At 42.3% G+C, this 14,716-nt stretch overlaps 1 protein-coding gene across 2 annotated transcripts in view; it reads left to right on the forward strand.

Moving 5' to 3' along the window:
• FAM193A (family with sequence similarity 193 member A) overlaps positions 1-14,716 on the forward strand; it is a 2,395,037-nt gene that overhangs the window by 396,420 nt on the left and 1,983,901 nt on the right. For both annotated transcript variants that reach the window (XM_044062897.1, XM_044062898.1), the window contains one exon: positions 6,174-6,340. In XM_044062897.1, the coding sequence (XP_043918832.1) occupies positions 6,174-6,340 (167 nt within the window). The remainder of the gene's footprint in view (positions 1-6,173; positions 6,341-14,716) is intronic.

Here is a 14,716-nt window from a genome sequence, read left to right on the forward strand (position 1 = left end):
ATTAGGACAGTAGTTGTACTATGATTAGGTGGGAAATCATGTTAAGCAGGGAAGAGTAGATTATTGTGTAATTGGATAGTTAAGCAACTAGGTATGTATACATTTTCAAGGATTTTGGATAATGTGGACAAAATTGTTATTGGTCTAAAGTTAGTGTATTCTGTGGAGGGTCCACCTTTATTTTAAATTATATATGCTGTTTTTCCAGATGGAGGGGACATAACATTCTGATATGAGGCAGTCTGCATAGGATGCGCTATTTATGCCCTGGTTTTTTTTAGTGAGGAACCTCTGTGGGCGTTCCAGTTGTATGCCACCCCTTTGGTATGCACTTAACCAGGCGCTTCCAATAACTGGAACATCCACGGAGGTTCCTCACTAAAAGAATACAGGGCACAAGTAACATACCCTGTACAGGCCTCCTCAAAGCCATATCCCTGTATTCTATTTCCTACAGGCTGTTGAGGGAGATCAGTGCTTGGCATACAAGGCATTGTCAGATCCAACCCTGATGGACCTCCTGCATATCTGCAAAACAAACAGCTTCAGAATTACCTGCTCTAAAGACTTCAATCTTGCTTGTGATATAATTAGGACCTGTTGGAGTGACAGTTTTGGCCCCTTCTCTGGGACAGCTCCCTATCCATGTGAAACAGAGTTCCTCCCTAATCCAGTTCAGGTGTAACTTGGACAGTTGGATGGAAAACAAGAAATTCATCCCTGGCTTGGCACCTAATGTACAAAGGCAGCCTGTAAGTGGTTAGTCTCCCAGGTCCCTGTTTGTAAATGTTTTATCTCCAAGCCCCTGCTTATACTTACCCAGGGTACCAGAACTTGTCAGAGATATTGGATGCATGGCTAGGCTTGAAAAGGCCCCATTGGTTATTAGTGTAGCACATAGCTATAAATCTGGGTATTGATATGGGGGCAGTAAGCTTTTTGTGTAGTTTTGAGATATTCAGATGTAAGATTGTCGGCAGCCAGACGTATGGTTTTCAGTTTTGATAGATACTTTGTGATAATGTTGGAAGAGAGAGGTTTAAGTGAGAAGTTACTTGTACTGCTTTGGTACTAAGTGGCTGTGAACTGGTGGTGGGGTTGTCCTTAATTATTGAGGATACATCTTTCAAGAAGTAGTTTTTGAAGTTGGTTGCTGTAGTAGCGGATTGCTGTTATGGGGAGGGATTGGGTTGTGGATATTGATCTGGGTTGATAGGGTTTTGGATAGATATCCAAAAGTGATTTGGATTATTTTGATGTACTATTTGTAGATTACCGTAGTTATTTTTATATTGCCTTATGGTATGTTTGGTCTTAGTTGCATATATTTTAGCAAATTGGGGAGGAGGGGTTAACTGTGTGCCAGGATTTCCATGCCTTACCTCATTCTCATTTTCATTAGGTGTCTGGTAGACTGGAATAACCGTGGTGCAGGATTATGCTCAACTCTTTCCCGAGAAGATCATGTACATCTCGTATATTGGTGAATGATTTGTTAAATTCAAGAATGGCTTCATCTAGAGGAAGTGTTCAGAAAGTGACAGTTGTCTTGATGAGGCAAAGTTGTCTCCATGAAAGTCGAATATGTTGCATACAGATTTGTAGAGTTGCTGTTTAACTATATAATTTGAGAACCAGATTGCATAGCTAGGGAGATTATCTGATAGGTTGCTGTATCTGAGATATTTGTGGGTTTTGTTGAATGTATATAGCGAAGGATGGAGACGGTATCATTAGAGTTGTCTGGTTGGGGCATTAATAAGATGGGAAAATCCGAAGAGATTGAAGGGTGGTAGTGGGGGTGTTGGATATAATTTGGGTTCAGTCAATATTTAGATGATTGAGAATGAGGGTTTCTTGTGATATAGAGCAAGATGCCCAGGAGAATGCCCCTGTTGTAGAAATATTATTTCCTGGTAGGATATCCATAGATGCTAATGTAGACTGAGTTTCAGTAAAGAGAAGAATTTCTGCATTGTTAAATGCGTGATGTTTGGATATTATATACTTTCTGCCTTTTTTTTGTTTGTTTTTGTTTTTATAGTCTACTCTTAGGATATTGGAGCCTGGTGGAAGGATTTTGGTGTCTTTGATTTCCGGTTTTAACAGTGTTTCAGTGATTATAGTGTAAGGGTATGATGCAGTATGAAAGCATGTGAATCTCTCATGTTAGATACCTCTGGCATTAATGTTTATGAACGTTAGACTGAGGGTGTTTGAGTTAAAGAAAGGGGTGGTGGGGTATTTCTTAAAGGATTACTTGTTCTGTGGATATATTTATTGGTTTAGGGTTTGGTTGTAGTGTAGGGTGGGAGAGCTGTGATAGAAATAGCCACTTGCTTTTAATTTTAAGTTTTGATTGGTTTATAACTTGGAGTGGTTGTATTTATACAAGAGTACTTGAAGAAATGGATATAAGTTACATTAAATAGATTATGGACTATGGGGAGCAGTAGTTGGCAATCCATGCTAATGTTTAATGGGTTGGAAAACTGGGGAGAGGGGCCTTATGTGATCAGAGAGAGCCATGACTTTGGAATATTGGATGATGAGTGGTATAGTTGCATGCTTTATTTATTGCTGCATGTAAGGTGTACTGATGGGTGAAGACTGTAGGTTATGCGGACATTGTGTGAGTTTGAGTTTGAGAGGTTGAGAGGAGAAGGTTGTAGAGGGTGTATAAGAAAGTGGTGGGGCGGTTTGATGTAATAATGAGGTTTATGTGGGTGGGATGAGAAATGGACAATGCAAGTGGTGTTGGAGGAATGGAGTAGTGGATAGAAGTGTAAATTTAGACTCGATTCTTAAGTGGAGTAACACCTCTTTTTCTGGGTCAGGGTAAGATTGCATCTTGGAATTTCTCCTTGAAATGTGCTCGTCTAGACTTTGTATACCATTCCCATTATCTCTTACTTAGTGATGTCACAAGGCTGCCTTGCTTTGGTTATGCAAGCATGTTTAGCTTCAGCAAAATGTATTTGACCTGTAGTCACTTGTGATGGGGTTGGGGGGATTCCTTGATATTTCTACAGAGACTTAGTTTCTTTTACCAGAAAATGTATTCAGCCTGCTTAGGCCTGTTCCAGTAAAGATGGACCTTGTTTTGAATGAAATTCAAAGACTAGTGTCAGTAGTAAGAAACTACTTTCCGTGTTTGGAGTACAAATGTGTAATGTGTTTCCATGTAGTTAATTACTCCATTCTGTAGTTAAGGCATAAAGTAAAATTAAACAGCTTAGCCTATATTTGCTGCCGATTCTAAATACAACCACAAGGCATTCTACAGCTATGTCAGGAGTCTACATGGCAAGTGTCAGATCTGCTCTGAGTTGTAGCATAATGGCAATACATATACAGAACCAGCTGATATTGCCAACATATTGGCTGACAGGTTCAGTGCGAACTTTACTCCCTCCCCCTTTCACCCCCCAAAGGGCCCATCTTCAATACCTGATGAATGCCAAGTTCCTGTCATCATGGTTACACGGGTAAAAAACACACGGTCCAAAGCCAAGAATACAGCTTCCATGGGACCTGACAATATCCCGGACTGTGTCCTACATGAACTACAAAATGAACTGGCACCACACCTGAGTACCATGTTCAATCACAGCCTCATTTCAGGCTTTGTTCCTGCAGAGTGGTGCACTACTGTGGTCATCCCACTCCACAAAGGGGGAGCGACTACAGATCCTGGAAACTATTGACCCATTAGCCTGATGAGTCTGATATGTAAGGCCATGGAGTGCATCCTCATGGACCTTATCAACAGGGACATTGGGAATCCACAAACTCTGGAACCCACCCAGTTTGAGTTTGTAAAAGGCAGATCATGCCTGCTTAACCTGATAGACTTCTTCCAGTCTGTCACCAGAGCTGTGGATGAGGGCAAGGTAGTGCGCACAGCTTACCTAGATCTTGCCAAGGCCTTCAACACCATACCTCCCTCAGGAATCAGACTCACCAAACTGGGCATAAACCCTTATGTCATAAGATGGGTGGCCAGCTGGCTCACTGATAGAACCCACACTGTAAAAGTAGAGGAATCTAATTCTGACTACCAACCAGTTACAAGAGACATTCCACAGGGATTGGTCCTGGTCCTGGGTCCTCTCCTATTTGGCATCTACTGCTCTGAAGTCCAAGCCAACACAAAGGGACTCGGGCTGACAAGTTCGCAGATGACTGCAAATTGAAAACAATTATAGATTCTCCTGCAGACGAAGACATCCTACAACAAGACCTCACTGAAACCAATGACTGGTGCAAGAACAATGGCCTCAAGCTCAATGCCAAAAAGTGCATTGTCATTCCCTTTGGGAAAAATTCGGTGCCCGTGAACCACCACATAGGCGGTAGTCCACTAAACATCGAAGGAGTGATGAGAGACCCGGGGACACAGCTAGAGACAGCAACCTCTCTTTTGATAACCACATTGCCACTGTGGTTAGAAAGTCCTTCTTTGTAGCACATCTTATCACAAAAGTTTTCTCATACAGAAAGAAAGAGGTCATAGTCCCTCTTTACTCGTCCCTCATTAGACCTGTTATTGAATATAGTGCCCCATTTGATATGTACCTCACTAGACACCTGCAACAACTGGAAAGGCCACAGAAATACCTAACTAAGAGGATATTAGGCCTTAGACATATGCCTTGCATTGATAGATTCAAAAAACTCCAGCTATACTTTGTCTCATATCACCTACTTAGAAGCGATCTCTGCTTGACATTCAAAGCCATGTCTGACTTGGAGCTGCTAGACCTGCTACACCTAAAGAAATCCCAGTCCCTCCACACCAAACGCTCCAGGGACCTAAACCTCATCACCACCATAATCAGAACATGTTGGAGGGACAGGTTCTCCTAACCCAGCGACTTACCATACTCTGGAACAAACTCCCCAGTCACGTGAAGCAGATCACTTCACTGCCCCTTTTCAAGAGAAATCTAGACGAGTGGATGGGCAATAGGAAGTTCACCCCGGGGATCACTTCAATGGCCTGCTTGACAGGGGCATGGAAAACTAACTGCGGGTGGCAGTCACCCGGGGGCTCACCTCAGTGGCCTTGCTTGACAAGGGCACTGGGAACCAATAGCGAGCAGCATGATGCCAGGGAATTTCTTGGGCTGGGCTTGTATAGGCTCCAGGGCCATTTGCCTACTACATACCTATGAACCTGTGATGCACATTCTTTATAAGGTAATATTAACTTGGTGTGGTATAAAGTTGTCTGTCTTGGTAAAGTACAAATAGGTGACATTTTACACTGCCATGGGTACAGATAGTTTCCCTTGTCTAACTTTTCGACCTGTTAGTACAGTGGCTCAGTGATTAAAGTAGTGAGGCGGAAACCTTCGAGTGTGAATTTTGATACTAACCTTGGATACATGCCTCTGTGAAGTTTGCACTTTCTCCATATTTCTTTTCAAGTTGTATTTGTGGCTTAATTTCTACCTCACCAAAACATGTTTGCATGTACTGTTGCAGGTTTTAAGTGAAAATAGTATACGATTCTTACCCATTTAATGTTAAGTAAGATAAATGTGCTGTAGTGCTTACATTTTTGTTAACAGCTTTGTTTGTGTAATTTGTTTGATACTGCGGGTGTCATTCTGTAGCATGGATGACAAGAGTTGGTGTGGCAAGTATACATTTGCACAGGAAAAAAAGAAAGTTGCTGCTGTTCTGTGATAGCACTTGGATGTATGAAGTATTAACAAATTTCATTTTCTAAAGGTTTTAATTTTCAAGCCATCTATTGTCTTTCTCGGTTATTCTTCACTTTGACAGTTTTCTGAGAAGTCACACAAGTGCATTGCTTTTTGGTAGTTTCCATTTACTAGTTAACTTGCAAAATTCACTTTCTCAACCCATGTTTGAGATGGCTTTTGTATACTGCCAAACAGATTAGTCATTGTGTGGATACTTTGTGTAATCCTTTGTGACACTCTGTGGCATAGTGTGATTTACTGGGGCACATGCATAGATGTATTTTCCTGAAGTTTCATTTGTTAAAAACTTTGTAATTATTTGAGTCCAGTGTTAGTATTTTATTGCTTCTAAAAATGTGATGCATAGTACTTTATTGCTAGTAAAATAACAGCATTGGCAATTCAGGGCATTTATCTGTATTTTACTAACTGGGATGGATTTATTTTGTTTTCTGGCAGAATCAAGAATTTTTAGTGCACATGCCACTTGGCAATAGTAGTTCACAGCAGGACACAACGACAGGAGGCATCCTAACAACTGGAGCACAGACAGTACCCTCTTCAAACCTCAACACTCTACAAACGTCAGAAGTAGCATGCAATTGTGATGCATGTAGTGAGCGCAGGTAATGATTTTTTTTTTTTTAAAGTGCACTTAAGGAAAAATTTAGCTTTTTTTTATTTTGTCAGTCTAAAACTTAATGATAAAATACAACACGTTTATTATTGTGTAGAAAGAGTTCTCCGTTATTTCTTTAAAGAATTGCTCGATTTGTTTTTGACATTTTCAAAGAGATTATCGTGTACAATAGAAGGGTAAATTTGAGCTTGGGAATATTTGAAACAGTTTGTCATATTTGTCCGTGTAGTAAAATGTTTAATATTTTTGTACAATGGGAGAAAAATGTAAAATTGTAAATATTAAAATAGTTGTATACACTTGCAGAAAAAATAAAAATCAGTAATAATAAAGACCAGCAGTTAAGTGCTTAAGTTTGTTTGGAATTTCATCTGAGCTGTTAGTCAAATGGCATTGCAGTAAAATACCAAAAGAAAACCGGTTGTATGACCCAACAGACTAGTCAGTTCTCTTTCTTTAACAGTTTAAAATTTGTTGAATAAAAAAAAAAAAAAATTATAGTAAATTAATTACAAACTACAATAAACTCTCAATTAACTTGCACCCACTGGGATTGGTAGATGTTGGATAACTATAGATGTTCATCGTGTTACCCTGCTGCAGTCATCACACTTGGGTTATCCTGTCGTCAGGCGGTCCCGCAGTCAGCCGGATTTCCAAAGTCTTGGTCCGACGTCGGTTGCTGTCGCCTCATCCCTGACGTCAGTGCGCCAGGGGTACATATATTGCAACCAACGCCATTTTCTTCAGTCTTTCTTGCCACGCGGTGCCCGAAGCAGAAGCAGTTCGCAAGTGCCGGTCGGCCGACTCCTGAGATTTTCGAATTCGAATTTCAGACTGAAGTCTTCTATAAAGCTAAGTACCCCGTTGGGGAAACTTTTCTTGCCTCAGTCCGATGTCAGAAAAAGTTAACAATTGTATTTCTTGTGGGAAGCAAATACCTCATAAGGATTTTCATTCTTATTGCATACCTTGCCTAGGCCCTGATCACGACGTCACTTCTTGTCATTTTTGCGCTAGATTTAATAAACGTACTATTAAAAGACGATTTGATTTCGCACAACACTTTTTTGGTAGAAAATTTAACTATAACATGCCGTCGGAACTACCGGCGTGCACAAAAAACGCAGGGACAAGGACCGACAGCCCAGGCCTAAGCCCGATTCCGAGGCCTCGGTTGATCCGGTCTCCGGTTCTCCGATTATCAGTGAGGCTCCGACGCAGCCTCTGACTACTGCAGTTCTGGAACCCGAGACCGCTACAGACATTTTGTCGGAATGTACTAGGCCGACACAGCCTTTTATTTCAGGCCCTACTGACGATTTACCTTCCAAGGACGTCGGTACTTCTGAAACGCCATCGGTTTCTGAAGGTGTTTTCAGACCGACGACTCTTTCAGTCAAAACGTTTTCCAAGTCGAAGACTCCTTCTAAATCGAAAAAGGCTTCACTTCAGTCAACTGTTCAAGGCCCTATGCCTAAGAAACAGATGTTCAAAATGGCAGAAGATTTGATTTCTCTTATCAGGGGTTCACAGCCTCCTCCTGACAAAAGGCCTAGACAAGAGGAAGAATCTATTTCCTCTGAACAACCGTCTATTTCTTCGGATTCCTCTGGGGACCAAGACTATTCCTTCTCTCCTTATGAAGATTCTGATGCTGAGGAATCTATTCCCTCAGCTTCCCCTCCAGAAGATTACTCTTTTGGGGAAACTTTACACACTATGAGGGAACATTTTCACTGGGAAGGTCAGGATTAGTCTGATTCCAAGAAAAGGCTGAGAGAGTTTCTTTTACTCCCCCAACACAGACCTCTAGCCATCCCTTCTGTTTTGGACATTGTGGATGATGTCTACTTAGAATCACATTTCAACCCTGACTCTATACCTCCTGCCCCGGCCAAGCCTGACAGATACTACAGAGTACCTGATTCCCACAAATTCCTTTACAAAAGCCCAGTAGCTGACCCAGAGACTATCTCCCAGGGTCCCAAGGGGGCTAAGGCTTCCATGGCTAAAAATCCAGTACCTTCTGAAAGGGATTCAAGAGCACTAGACAGATGGGGGAAAAAGGTTTACACCTCAGCCACTTTAGCTATGAGAGCACTAAACTGTCAATTTCATATGCTTAAGTATCAGCAATTTGTGATCTCTCAGTTAAAACAAAAGATAACCACCTTACCTCAACAATCTGAAATTAAAGAAGTACAGGATATGTTGCACGCCACCGAGCAGGTGGGCAAACATACCTTACAATGTGGGTTTGACCTCCTGCAGAGCAGCTGTCACTGGATCAGTTATATGTAGGCATGCTTGGTTAAAAGAACAAAGTCTGCCTGATCATGTTAAAGCAAAACTATTAGATGCTCCCTTACTGCAGGATGTTCTTTTTGGTGTTAAAGCAGACGAAGTTTTAAAGAAAATGGAAGATAGGGAGAAATCAATGCAGACAGTCAAAGATTTTCTACAAGTACAACCCCCTCGCTTCAGCAGAAACTGGCCAACAAAAAATTGGTCCTTTCCAGCCACTGACAGGCTTCAGAGGGGTAAATACAGACGCCCAAGGGGCAGAGGACAACCACAAGCTCAGTATAAGCCTCGCCAATGGGGCACTCCAACCCAGAAGGGAGGAGAAGACAGGTCTCAACCTACCAGAAGGCAAACTCAATGACTTGCACTTCAGCTGGCCAAACAAAGCTCTTTTGTCAGCCCCCTTGGGGGGAAAGCTAGCACTATTTGCAGACAACTGGCACATGATCACAAAGGACAAATGGGTCCTAGACATAAATTTACGAGGATACAGATTCCACTTTCACACATTGCCAATAAAAAGAGGAATACCAAACCTGCCACAAAATCAAAGGGCAGAGGCTCAAAAACAAATTACAGCTCTCAGAGAGCCATTCAAAGGGTACCAACTCAAGAGCAAGGCCAAGGATTTTACTCAAGACTCTTCCTAGTACCCAGGAAAGAAAATGCTTGGAGACCAATTCTGGACCTTTCTATTCTAAACACCTACTTACAAGTTCCCAAATTCAAGATGCTAACACTACAGCTGCTACTTCCCATGTTGGGCAAGGAAGCATGGCTGGTAACGTTGGACCTCAAGGAGGCATACCTGCATGTCCCTATCAGACAAAGTTGCAGAAGATGCCTCCGTTTCATTGCAGGTTCAACCCATTATCAATTCTCTGCACTGCCCTTTGGCTTATCTACTGCGCCCAGAGTATTCACAAAATGCCTGGCACCAGTAATTGCGTCCTGCAGACAAAGAGGAATTCAAATATATCCATATCTGGATGTCTGCCTCATCCAAGCAGAAATAAAGGACATTCTCTTACAACATCTGGCTTTTGTGAAGCATCTACTAAATTGTCTGGGGTACACAGTAAACGAAAAGAAGTCAAAACTAGTACCCTCACAAAAAATGACATTCCTGGGTGCCAGCTTGGACAGAACGGCCCAGAAGGCTTATCTTACACCAGACAAGCAATTACAACTGACTCAGTATTTCAAGACAATGGCAACAAAGACCCAAGTAACTGCAAGAAAAATTCTGCAGGCTTTGGGCTTCATGGCATCTTGCATTCTGATAATACCATTTGCAAAACTGCATATGAGGAAATTACAGTGGTACCTAAAAAGCGTATGGTCTCAACACAGCCACAGCTTGGACACAGTGATATCTCTCATTCCCTACCTTCAACAGGAATTTCTATGGTGGGCACAGGCATGTCACCTCAACAAGGGTCAGCCTTTCATCTTGCCCCCTCCCAGGCAAACTATCACAACAGATGCTTCAGACTATGCTTGGGGGGCACACATGGCAGGGCAATACATTCAAGGCCTATGGACTGCAGAACAAAGAAAACTGTACATAAACCAAAAAGAGATGCTAGCTGTACAGAAAGCTCTGACAGCCTTCAAGGATCTACTACAGCCAGGACAACTTGCAATAAAGACGGACAACACCACAGTAATGTGGTACATAAACAAACAAGGGGGCACACATTCCTACCCTCTTTGCAGGCAAGCAATAATCTTATGGAACACAGCTCTGGCCTACCAAGTCCAGTTACATGTTCAATTCCTGCCAGGACAGAAAAACACATTGGCAGACGACCTAAGCAGAAACATCAAAGATCCCCACGAGTGGAAGCTAGACCCACAAATATTTACAATGATAACTCACAGATGGGGTCTACCAAATATAGACCTGTTTGCCAGTCCTCAAAACTACCAGCTGACAAAATTTTGTACAAGGACATTCCACCATCAAGCTTGGAAAGTGGACGCTCTCTCCTTCAGTTGGAAAAACCTGACAGCATATGCCTTTCCTCCCATTACCTCTTCTCACAAAGGTTCTTTTGAAGGTCAAAAAAGAGAAACCTCGACTGATTCTCATAGCCCCAGACTGGCCACGCCAGCACTGGTACCCGCTATTGAAGAATAAGGCTCACAACCCACCATGGATATTGCCTCAAATTCCTCATTTACTCACGCAGCAAGACAAGCAGATTCTACACAGCCAGATCAAAACCTTAAACCGGGCTGCATGGCAAATCAATTAAACATCCCACCAGCCCCTCTTTCACAAGCAGTACTGGATGTTATTCTAGAGGCCAGGAGGCCAAGCACCAGGAAGGCTTACTCGGACAAATGGAAAAGGTTTTGTGCTTGGAACCAAGCTAAAGGCCAAGACACAGCTCAGCCTCATATGCCTCACATTCTGCAGTATTTAACTGAGATGTTGCATAAAGGACTTTCCTTCTCCTCTATTAAAATCCATGCTTCAGCTATTTCAGCTCACTACGACACTAATCCACCTTTGCTGAAGATAAATACCAAACGGACCAAAAGAAATGCTTCCACTCGTTTAATACATAAAACGAACCAACGTCATTCCATTCACTGGTTTCATTTAAAACAGTTTAAAACAAAAAAGCAAAAGAAGCCACAGTAACGTAAAGCGCTTTTCGTTCGGGTTTTACCCGAACTTCCTCAGACAACTTACTTAAAACTCAGTTCAGTTTTAAATACTTTTTCTTAAAATGAACCAATCAGAGTAGCAACTTAATTCGCTTTCTAAGTGTAGCCTAATTTAAAGCGGAATTACTCATAATTCCCGAAGTGAGTAGTAGCTAATAAATAAATAAATAGATGGTGTGCTCCTGAACAATAGTAACTAATACGCACACTCTCACCTTGTTTAATTTTTTCAAACTACATCAACCTTGTACCTTAAACTGTTGTTAATTTACCTAATCCCACAAAAAGTACTCTATTGTCTTAGTTATTATTATTTATTGTTTTTTACTATCAGGCAAGTCTACTTCTTCCTGCACAATACCCCTGTGTTTCCTTTTTAAAAATATTTAATATTTAATATTAAATATTTAATATTTAATAGCAGCTCATGTTCTTCTTGTTCCGTTTCACCTAAGAGGCACCAGCTACAGCAGAGAGGGAGACGGTTGGTTTGCGGGTGTCCGTGATGTCCCAAATGGAAATGTGTGTATCGATTGAACTAGTTACCAGCAAGTCTGGTTCATACCACGACCAATCTAAGTCACTGACAACTCTAGTGTGGCCTTGCGATGATATACGAGTCTCTCCATATCCATCCTGCATTTGTAAAAATCAACATGCTGGTTACTAGAAGCTGCAAAGAAATGCAAGTACGTCTCATGAGGGTTCCACTGTACAGTTCCAATGTCCCATTTGCTCTGTTTAGTATTATAAAAACCAAACCAACGCCAAACCCCCCAAAAAAATATAAATAAGTAATAAACCCCTAAGGGAAAATAACGCGTTAGTTATGCACATTGAAAGGTTGTAGCAAGTTCTATACAATTATAGTTCGATAATATTCTTCTAATTTAGTTTTAATTCCTGTTCAACTAACCCCACCAGGGGTTATAAGCCGTTAAACTAGCTCAATTTAAGGAAAGTAAATGGGGGAGGGGGGAGAGGGGGGGGGTTTGGGGGAAGAAGGTAGTGTATTAATAAACAATGATAATTAATAGAAAATTATAAGTTTCTAATAATTAGTAATTAAAATTATCTGCTTAGATTCCTTAGTTTTAATATACAAGCAGTGGAACAGGCTTTGTTTAATCCTGGTTCCATAGGCGCATCCAATCTAAGTTGCCAATTAAGTTCACTCCTTTCCAGTGTCAATTTGAGCAAGCTGTCCGGTACTCGAAACCCTCCCTTCATGACTGGGTCTGTTTGTGAAATAATCTTAAACTTAAAAGAATGGCCTACGTGCAGTTCACAGTGGCGGGCAAACGCATTGTTTAGATTCTTCCTAATAATAGCGTAATTGTGCTCATAAATAGCTCAATAGTTAGGACTGCAGCAATGTGGAATGAAGAACATAGTACAGTTTTGTACCTACCATAAATGTAGATGTTCGAGGATCCACATTGCTGCAGTCCAATTTACCCTCCCTCCTTCCCCTCTGTGTTTAGGGGTGGTTGTGTAGGTGAGGTTATATGCTGATATTTTTGTATAAATTTTTGTATATATTGTACATATTTTTGGTGCAGGTATTTTGGGCCTTGTCTTTTTAGGGTCTTCTGACATCTGGGGCAAGAAAAGACTGAGGATATGACGTCGGTCATGCGCATTAGTACCCTGACGTACTGACGTCAGTCTAATGCGCCCTGACCGACGTCAGCCATATACTCTGGTATTCGGGCCGACTGGACAGCGGACTACCCAATAGTTAGGACTGCAGCAATGTGGATCCTCGAACATCTACATTTATGGTAGGTACAAAACTGTACTTTCCAGCAGTTCTGTCGCAACCCCTAATGGCACTGCCAATACAGGTTCAGTCCCCTTTGACACCATTGGTACAGTCACTCTCTGCTCCAAGTATGATTCTTCTGTACTCCACAGCGCAGACTATTTCAGCACCATGTACTTCGCTGGAGTCCTTCTTGGCACCATCCTTATTGCCGGTGCAGACATTTTCCACTATGGCACCATACCCTTCAGGGCAGACCTTTGCCTTTATGGTGCAAGCACCTTCAACTACTACGGTGCTGCCATCTTCGGCGGAGAGCTTTTCTTTGGTGCAGACTCCTTTGGCTCCGAGCTCTGCACCTATTGAATTAGCAAGGACCAAATATTCCCCTTCATTGGATCCTTTTGCAAGCAGTCAGTATATTTCTTTCCTAGAAAGGCCAGAATTGCCATCAGCCTTCTCCATGAAGTCAACCAAGAGCCTTTCTGAGTAGGATGTGTTGTGGCTGGTTGACCAGTTGTTTGTGGCCGGAGGTGTTTCTCAACTGTCGAAGTCCACGTTCCTCGAAGTCTCGAAGCCTGATGTTCGTGTTACACTGCTGCAGTCATCACACTTGGGTTATCCTGCCATCAGGCGGTCCCGCAGTCTGCCAGAGTTCCAAAGTCTTGGTCCGGCGTTGGTTGCTGTCGCTTCTTCCCTGATGTCAGTGCGCCGGGGGTATATAAGGTGCATCTGACGACATTTTATTCAGTCTTTCTTGCCCAAAGCAGAAGCAGTTCGCAAGTGCTGGTCGGCCGACTCCTGAGATTTTCGATTCAAATTTCAGACCAAAGTCTTCAATAAAGCTAAGTACCCCGTTGGGGAACCTTTTCTTGCCTCAGACCGTTGTCGGAAAAAGTTAATAATTGCATTTCTTGTGGGAAGCAAATACCTCATAAGGATTTTCATTCTTATTGTATTCCTTACCTAGGCCCAGACCACGATGTCACATGTTGTCGGTTTTGTGCTAGGTTTAACAAACGAACTATTTAACGTCGGTTTGAATTCGCCTGACATTATTTTTGTAGAAAATACCATGCCGTCGGAGCAACCGACGACCGGGATGCATAAAAAACTCAAAGATAAGGACAGGCAGCCGAGACCCAAACCAGACTCCGAGGCCTCTGCTAGGCCAGTCGCCGGGTCTCCGGTTTTCAGTGAGGCGCCTACGCAGCCCCTGACGAACGCTGATTTAGAACCCCAGGCTGCATCCGACTCCCAAGCGGAGATTGCTGGGCCTCCAGAGCCTTTATCTTTAGGCCCTTCCAACTCCATGGCTGAAGGGGATTCCACCTTCAGTTGCTGAAGGTGTCTTCAGACCGACTACACTTACAATTAAATCCTATGTAAAGCTGAAAACTCCTTTAAAAGTAAGGAAGCCTGTACAGCAGTCTCCAGTACAAGGCCCCATGCCTAAGAAACAGATGCTTAAAATGGCTGAAGACTTAATTACCCTAATCAGGGGATCCCATCCCCCTCCTGACAAAAGGCCTAGACAGGAGGAGGACTAAGCTTCGTCTGACCAGGTTTCCATTTCCTCAGATTCTTCTGAGGAACAGGAATACTCTTTTC

Source organism: Protopterus annectens, chromosome 2.part1, assembly GCF_019279795.1.
Source record: "Protopterus annectens isolate FY-2018-M chromosome 2.part1, PAN1.0, whole genome shotgun sequence".
Taxonomy (NCBI): Eukaryota; Metazoa; Chordata; order Ceratodontiformes; family Protopteridae; genus Protopterus; species Protopterus annectens.